General features: G+C 34.5%; 2 protein-coding genes and 1 long non-coding RNA gene across 4 annotated transcripts in view; 2 read left to right on the forward strand and 1 right to left on the reverse strand.

Moving 5' to 3' along the window:
* LOC108364287 (E3 ubiquitin-protein ligase TTC3-like) overlaps positions 1 to 8,953 on the forward strand; it is a 13,138-nt gene that overhangs the window by 1,052 nt on the left and 3,133 nt on the right. Inside the window, exons 2-4 of one of the 2 annotated variants that reach the window (XM_017617901.1) lie at positions 619 to 639; positions 1,051 to 1,223; positions 1,314 to 1,727. The exons of the other annotated variant lie outside the window; for it this stretch is intronic. Of the exons in view, the coding sequence (XP_017473390.1) occupies positions 1,087 to 1,223; positions 1,314 to 1,464 (288 nt within the window). The 5' untranslated portion in view covers positions 619 to 639; positions 1,051 to 1,086 and the 3' untranslated portion in view covers positions 1,465 to 1,727. Of the gene's footprint in view, positions 1 to 618; positions 640 to 1,050; positions 1,224 to 1,313; positions 1,728 to 8,953 lie in introns of those variants that run through there. 2 annotated transcript variants of the gene reach the window in all.
* On the reverse strand, positions 1,823 to 4,868 carry LOC108364281 (chitobiosyldiphosphodolichol beta-mannosyltransferase-like). The gene is made up of 4 exons (XM_017617895.1): positions 4,137 to 4,868; positions 3,730 to 4,010; positions 3,385 to 3,673; positions 1,823 to 2,298 (listed from the first exon to the last, which is right to left on the reverse strand). Exons 1-4 carry the CDS (start codon positions 4,694 to 4,696, stop codon positions 2,079 to 2,081), a joined length of 1,350 nt encoding a protein of 449 aa, XP_017473384.1. The 5' UTR covers positions 4,697 to 4,868; the 3' UTR covers positions 1,823 to 2,078.
* On the forward strand, positions 7,149 to 7,726 carry LOC108364289 (uncharacterized). The gene is made up of 2 exons (XR_001847740.1): positions 7,149 to 7,184; positions 7,277 to 7,726. It is a non-coding gene; the product is annotated as an uncharacterized LOC108364289 (long non-coding RNA).

An 8,953-nucleotide genomic window follows, 5' to 3' on the forward strand; every position in this document is an offset into this window, starting at 1 on the left:
GGCCCTGTCTCCACAGGAAAACACTGATGTTGTGATAACTATGTCACAAAATATATTTCCAATGGAGACCGCCTATTTCTCATGTGCTGCAATATATGTCAGCGCTTATTGCTTGACATCTATTGCAGGCAATTCGATAGTTTGACAGCCATATTTTCATTTGAAAGAAAGCGTGCTGGTGGTAACATCGATGAAATTTTGATATTGAATCAAAATAAAAATCTATTCCCTATTGGATTATTTATGATTACGTTTTAGGAAATTATTCAGCAAGTTTTTTAAAGATTTAAATGTTTTTAAACACCGAAATTGAGAGAATGTTGTCTGGTGGCGTCATGCGGCAAATGCTTATTTCAAGACATCAAAGTACCCACACACAAAAACTTGCAATCACATTGCTCGTCAAAATGACAGTTGGTAGGCCATCGGTGTTTGCCTGTGGAGTTCTGCGGTAACGCGCAAAATTTAAAATTTTTGTATATGACAACACCGAATTTGCTGCAGTTTGACCAAACAAAATTAGTTTGCTGTGAGAGTCGCCAAACTCGCTCTCTCCGAGTTTGCTGCAACAACAATTGCACGCAGTTTGCCAAACAAAATTTCTGCATAACACCGACCTTACATAAAAAAGTTTGTTAAGCTGATGCCAGATAAAACTTTGTAGCTTTGCGTGACATTTATAAATTTGCCAGCAAAGCGCCAGACGCAAAAGGTATGCCACAATGAACGCCAAGAAATCAATTTTGCACTGCTTTTTTACTCGTCAAAATTGCTGTGGATTTAAGATATTTTGCTTTAAAATTATCAGCAATGTAATTGAGTTTTATGTTTCAGCATGAATACTCGAATTTGGACGAAACAAAATAAATATTAAACCGGCTGATTGTCAAAGCGCGCAAAAAGATGGGAGTTGGCCATCTTTTCGCTTCGCGCTGCAGCTTCAATGATCTATGTGGCATGCTTTGTGCATTTTCATACAATTCATCTTAGCTGTCAAAGCGAATCTGTCACGTAAAGCGAAGCAAACGTTTTATGTGGCATCAGCTTTAGAATAGAATTAAGTTTTTATGAAATCGAATCCCCAGAATGATTCCTATATGGCAATTCATGCTGGGAGTTTGTGTAGGAATGGTTGCTTTAGTACTGACGCGACCACAAGCACTTAATTATCGTGACGAAAGCCGCGGTGATACTCGTGGAAGATCTAGAGAAAGCTTTATTACGTTAGTATAAACATGTTTTGAAATTTGTTTTCACATTTCCAACCACTCTGAAGTGAATTTCTGATTATCACATTTTATTTATCGTTTTAGTAAGCCCGGAGATGTCTGCGTTATATGCGTGAAGGTTATGCAGATTGATAATATGACCAAGCTCCGTTGCGGACATGCGTTGCACGACGCCTGCTACAACAAGTGTAGATGTCATTCAAATAATTGCCCGGTTTGTGGAGAGCACATGTGAAATATATTCGTCATGGTCACTATTTCTGAAAATTTGTAATACTTTACTCGATCACAGAATTTGTTTTAAAGATAAGCATTGCTTTGAGTTGAGTAAAAGCTTAAACAGACGGCTGCGTTGATCGGGATCAACTGCGACTTAATCCGGATCAACTGCAGTTAATTCCCGAGTTGATCCGGATCAACGCTGCCGTCTGTTTAAGCTCTAAGTTTACGACAATTAATCCTCAAATAAAAATTAAATTCACTATGTAGTAGACTGAATTTATACATATCTAGATTTATTGGAATCCTAATACGATTTATGTATTGAAGTGATTACTTCAAATGGATTGATTGAATTGCAATTCTCTACTTTATGTGCATATTCCATTTTAGTAAAGGTTATCCATCCCTTCACAATTTGGCGTCTTAGGATTAATAAAAAAACATCGGCTTTTTAATTATTTTATTTCAAAAATGTTTTTAATGGACATTTATAACTTTCATTTTGTATGCAAAAAGCAATAAAGAAAATTTAATTAAAGTTTAATAAAATATAAAACAACAGACTTGTGGGTGTACATAAATATTATACATGTATTATATACTATATACAGTTTTGGCGTGGTGTTTTTAAGTAAAAGAGTTAAAAACAGGCAAAGCATTATTTTTCCAATTCCCATGCCAGCGCAATGATTGAAATTCATGCAAATTTTTCCGAAAACGCTCCTTTGTTTCTAGTAAACGCGGATTACTTGGGAAATTTTCAAACCAAAATATCAGTTGATCCGCCAGTTCCTTTTGATTTTCGAATATGAATCCATTTTGTCCGTGCGTCACCAATTCACCGAGGCTAAAAGAAAAATAGAAAACCACTTGAATTGCGTACGTCCAGGTAGGTAATATTTAATTTATTTTTTTAATGCTTAACACTTAACGCCAATCGGCTTTGTACTAATATAGCAAATTAAACATTGCAAGATAATTACAGTACAAGAACAATTCAATGTAATAAAACTAGTATAACAAATGCATTATCGTATAGCTGTGTGTGATATCTCAAGCAGGTAGTTGATCCGAAAAAATTTAATATTTTTTGTTGTTGTAGCGGCTAGGTAGTTACTTTTCGGCTTGTTGTTTTGAGTTGGCGGTTTATTCTGAGGCCTACAAATGAAACCGAAATGCTCAAGAATTTCAGGTGAAACAATGTGACCATTGATTACTTTTTAGGACAAGTCGGCAAATTGGCTTCTGCTCATGCGGCTACTATAGTTACATGGTTGCATCGAAGAGCTTAAAAATATTACATGTACTTGCAGAATTTGTGCTGAGGTACCTTTCTACATATATATTTTTTAGTCATCTGCATAGAAAACATTCAGACTTAAGTTTGTCACCGATGTAATTTATAAAAATATTAAACGTTCCCACGACAGTCGGGTCTACGTAACCGGAACGACCCAGATTTATATCTGACCAAGGGCTGTCACTCCAACAAACACTCCCAAAAAATTCTTTGGGCAATTTGTATGCTCTTACAACTACAATATGAACATATTCAAAAAGTTAAGGCTCAGATGTGATCCTTGCGGTACTCCAAAAGTAGAAATAACAAGTAAGAAAGTCTAAGTTCGGGCGGAGCCGAACATTAAATACCCGGCGCAAGTATTAAATATATGTTTTCCACCTTTCCTAAAGCTACCGCTACATGATAAGCCGGGGTGTATAGATTTTAAGTAAATTAGCGTCCTTACTGCTTGGTAAACCACAAGGGGTATTCGTTATGCCTTATAAATAATTTATTTAATACGTTGAATTCTTAATACTTGACTGAAATAGCTTCATTATGTTTAAACACGCTCATGCATACAAACCATGACAAATTTTTTAATCAAACCACGCAAAAGTAATTAAGAACACAAAAAATGTGCGTACTTACCATTTAAAATTATATGCGCATACCGGCAGGCCGCAGCCGAACATATCCACCACTTTCATAGGCAAGTCTAAACCACTGCTGCTCCAGTGTAAACACACGCCTAAATCGGCTGCCGCTAAAATTAATGGGTAATCTTCTACTTCCAACCATGGCGTAATTATAGAAACTTTCGACCATTTTAGCTTAGCAATTTGTGTTTCATACTCTTGCTTCTGTGGTCCCTTTCCGGTAATAATACACAATAGAGAAGGAAAGTTTTTTGGGCGCGCTGTAGCAGTGTTCTCATAATCTAAAGATGTTATGTGTATGTAGATATAGCAAGTAAAAAATGATTATCTAAAATACCCTCTAATGCTTTTAGAAGTATACTAAAGTCTTCATCTGGTGTCCAACTAGTGCTAGATACCACTATAGCCGCTCTTTGTGGTTTGTGTGAAACGTTTCCATTAATTAATTTTTGAGTAAGAGCTGTTGTTTCAATAACACCTGACTCCTTTAAATCCAAATAGCATTTTGGCAGAAACTGTGGATACACCTTGGATAATTTCATGAATAGCTCGTGTTTCTGTGCCAATTCAATGGGATGGAATTGTGTAGGGGGGCGGTCGTATAAGACAACAGCTGGACTATAGAGAAGAAAGTAAATAGAAATATGGATATGAATCAAGAATCTGCGTCGTGGATAGGAAAGCATGTAGTTTTTATGTAAATAAACTTTCTATGTTATATGTATGTTTAAAATAAAAGTTTACCCAATATTCCAATTTAGAATCAAATCCTGCTGCATAGCTTTGGTTACGCAAAAATTTGCATTTGCTTTGCTTCCAAACGAACGTTCAATCCATTTTGCTAAACGACAAAATCCACTCTTTTCTCCATTCACATTGCCTAAAGCTAATATGGTGTACGTGTAATTATGCCAGTCGATGACAAATTTTGTTCGAGTAAGCGCACAATAAAGGTAACAAACTATCAATGTAGGTACGCCTGGCGGGTTTTGTACAAGCAAACAATTTGGGCGACGTATTGAAACTAGCGCTATCAGCAAGCTCAAAGTCTGCCAGAATGTTTTGAATACAAGCTTTAATTTGGGTGTCAGATTTGTTACAGGCACTGGTGACAATTCATGTATTTTGCATTTGGGTGCATTAACTAACACATCCAACGGCTTTGTTTCTACATAGCCAACGATATCAACATTAAAATTTTCTTCGAGTAAACTAACAGCGTGATATTGCATGCGTGGACTGCGTCCAATGTCGCCCAATACTACAATACATGCATTTCGTCGACCAATTTGCGCTTCAGCCATTTCTTAAAATTATGCTTGATGTAGCATTTATTTTTGATATGCGATTGGTTTCTATTTTAGTTAATATGGAAAAAGGAATTCACAAATTTGCTTGCTAACAAAATGATCAATAAAAGCCAATTTGTTTAAATCACCAAGAAATGATGACAACAGATTTTTTCCTTTACTGTCATAAAACATCGGATTAGTTGCGTTCGACAAGTCAAAAATTTGTAAAAGTTTTTTCCAAATTTTTACTGGATGGCGTTCGATAACGACAAAAAATTATCCAACACACAAAAATTGAGAGAGCAAGCGTTCATTTAGATGCAGGAGAAGCGTTCATTTTGTACTGGCAAAATTTTAGTCAGCAAAAATCATGGATAACTAGATATGAAACTCTTTTTCTCGTGAGAGCGCTGTCAAAGTGCGTATTTTTTATAACATTCTCCAGTAGAGCCGCTGTGACGTAAACATGTATGAGCATTTATAGAGAAATTTATGGAGAAACTTTTGATTAAACACAACGAACAAAAGTTGCAATATTTTTCATATCTATCTACAACTACTGTTTTGTAATGGCTGAATTTCTTTATTCATTCTGAACGTTTGGAATAAACTTTTTTGTTTACTTATTCTTTAGAACGTTCCTGATGATATGTTAACGTATATTTCAAAAGCATTCTGTTTATTCCGGCTGTGAAATGGGATTATCCGGAATGTATAAAGAAACGCAGCCAATAATATTAAAAAATGCGGAAAGAAGAAATCCACTGAATTCAATGTGATGCATTTTCCACACATCTAGTGGTAGCTCACAACTTCGCGTGTCAGCTGTTTATCTGCCCAGGGATTGGCAGTGCTGCCAAGTACGAAAACGAGTTCCTGGGCGCGCTCTCAGAAAAGGGGAGAGAGTTTCATATCTAGTTATCCATGGCAAAAATTATCCAACACGAAAATATATTATCACAAAACATATGGTTGCAATTTTTGTAAACAAACAAAATTGCATTTCTCGAGTTTTGCTTTCTCTTCTCTTGGGGAGAGAATTTTCGCTTACTCTCTTGATTTCGATTGTTGGCTGGCATGAACCAAAAATAATGTGGAAATGTGTCTTTCGTTCATGGTTGGCTGGTGTTGGCTGTTATCGAACGCAACTAATATTAGAGGTGGAGAAAACATCGTGGCACTATCAATGCATCGATGTTTTTGCATTTTTGCTTTAAAACTTCGATAGTAGCAACATCGATGTTTCTCTATCTCTACTGATTATTCCAACCAATCTGCAGGTATATTTTTTTACTCATAAATTTGCAACCAAACAAAAAATATGAAATCTTAAAACAAGAGGATTTTAATAATCAAAATAACCGCAAGATTTATATTTAATGTAGAAGTAAGAAAAAAGATCATTCCCTATTATTTATTATTATTATTTTTTTTAATTTGACCAAATATACCGAGCTCCAATCTTTTTTAACCGACTTCCAAAAAAGGAGGAGGTTATCAGTTCGTCGGAATATTTTTTTTTATGTATGTTACCGTCAACCGATTGCGATAATTCTTTTTGCATCGGAAAGGTAGTGTCTCAGAGGTGGTCCCATACCAATCTGGTTTAGATCCGATCACTGGATCATGAAATATATATATATATATTTTTTTTTTTTTATATGAGAATTGGAGTTGGTTTTTTTTGCTAAAATTACTTATTTTATTTATTTATATTTTATATGTACGTATGTCCAAAAACAAGCAAAAAACTCTGCGTTAAAATCTTTAAAAAAATATGTATGATTACTACATAAATTTCATAAATTAGGTACTACAAAATCAACACAGACAACGCAACAATTTCTTATAAAATTAATTAAATATACGATGTTTAGATTACCATAGAAATTTTTTATACATTTTTTATATTAATAATAATAATAGATTGGCGCTTACACATATGTTAGTGTTTGGCCGAGCTTCTCCTCCGACTTGTGGTGTGCGCCTTGATGTTTTCACACATTTTTTATATTAACATGATTTAATGTTATTATTATTAAACTAAATTATTCATAATTCGTTTATTTGCTATTTTTCAGACAGGTGGTGTACAAATAAATGCAGCACCACATTACTAACACGGTGACCCTGTCTGAAGTGCCCCCATCAGCGTTGCCACTTTCGAAATTATTACCAAAATTTGTAGAAAAAAATTAGGGTTGATAACTTTTTTTTTTATTTTGGTTGATTTTTGTTAAAGTATTTTGTTTGAAAAACAATAAAAAACTTCCCGCTCCCGCTTAATTTTCGGTAGTTATTTTTATATTATCAATTTCCAATAAAAAGTATAGTCGACTTTATTGAATTAAGTTTCGAAATTATGGAGTTTCGTTGTTGCTTTTAATTTCATCTCTTTCGCTTTTGGTTGAAGGAAACAAGTGGATGGTAAGTATTTTTTTTGTCATTGGCAACCCTGACGCACATATTTTTAAGGGACGGAGCAATTAAAGCTAAAATAGTATTTATTTAATTAATATATATATAAATACATATATGTATCAATATATAATTTCAACTATTACCAAAACTTGATTTTACATTTCCTTTCAGTCTTTTAAAAACGAAAATTGCTTAAAATAGAAATAAAACACAAAAGTAATACCAATACAGTGGCACCACTGAATTTGTTTTTTCGTTTTAACAAGCGATAATTTGTAGAAAAATTATCAAAACTCCACACTAGAAAGTGCGTATGAAAAAAAAATATAAATATAAAAATCGAACTAAATTTGGGGCAATATAAGCGAAAGAGAACAATTACGTTAAAATACATACATACATACATAAGAGAGACAAAGAAACGCAGATTAAAATACAAAACGCTACATTTTGATTTTCTTAGTTTTGTGTCTGCATAAAATTATTTTATCATGACGGGCAGGCGAAAGCGTGGACGCCCACGTCGCGGTGAAGGACCAGCACTTGATGATCTTGATGTAATGCTTGCACGTGAATTCCAGCAACGACCAGCCTTCTATGACCGGACACATCCCCAATATAGAAACAGAGATTATCTGGACGGCATGTGGATGGATAACTTTAAAGTCGACTTTATTTTGACTATGACTACGGGCCACTGCGTTTAAGTATACGTTCTGCGTTCTCGACTAATTTCAGCTATAGTCGCATTTCAGACTTCTACCAAGTAGTTTCGACTTAGGTCGGTGTTATGCAGAAATTTTGTTTGGCAAACTGCGTGCAATTGTTGTTGCAGCAAACTCGGAGAGAGCGAGTTTGGCGACTCTCACAGCAAACTAATCCGTTTTGGTATATCGTATACTAAGTCGAAACTACTTGGTAGAAGTCTGAAATGCGACTATAGCTGAAATTAGTCGAGAACGCAGAACGTATACTTAAACGCAGTGGCCCGTAGTCATAGTCAAAATAAAGTCGACTTTAAAGTTAGTTGCAGCTTTTTTGACAGATATTCCATTGAAAATTATGTCAAAAAGCTGCAACTAACTTTAAAGTCGACTTTATTTTGACTATGACTACGGGCCAGTCTGTTTTGCAGAATTTTGTCGATTACTGGAGCCCTCAGTGTTGCTTACTACACTGTTGCCACTCTTCAATACCTTTTCATAAACTTACCCTTTCAACCACAATTTTTCGTGCAATAATAGATTGTAGCTAAATATAAACTACTTAGTTTTCAACAAAAACCTTATTCGATAGTAAATTTCACATATTTTAAACATATTTTGAATAGGAACTTATAACTTTTTTACCATCTGCAAAACTGACGAAGTGGCAACCATCTAAAGAAGGAGAAATCAGCTGACACGGAAAAATCTAAATTCCGCAGATTTCTGCTCTACGGGCTACAACTACAGAAAAATTCTGCGGTGTTGAGTTTTCATTTACATGGCGCTTTGGTAAGATATATCGTGTCAGCTGACTCGGGTTTACGTACCGGTAGGTTTACGTTCTTGACTAATTTCAGCTTATGAATAGAGGTAAATTTTAAGTTGGTACTTAAATTTAAGTTGCAACTTTGTTAGTTTCGACTTAGTTGCTGGATGTAGGGTTTGTATTTGTGTTATTACCTTTTATTGTACTGTGTTCATTTCAACTTTGTAATTTTGGAAATTTTAGATTTATGTGATTTTTGTGGTTCGTCAATCAAGCAGAAAATTTTCATTATTATTCAAACATTTTTCTTGCAACTGTTAACAAGCGAATTTTATACAATATTAAATATTAAATTGAATTTCTTTAAATCCTTGA

The sequence above is a fragment of the Rhagoletis zephyria genome, unplaced genomic scaffold (assembly GCF_001687245.7).
Source record: "Rhagoletis zephyria isolate East Lansing unplaced genomic scaffold, Rhagoletis_zephyria_1.1 Rzeph_scaffold_01516, whole genome shotgun sequence".
NCBI classification, from domain to species: Eukaryota; Metazoa; Arthropoda; class Insecta; order Diptera; family Tephritidae; genus Rhagoletis; species Rhagoletis zephyria.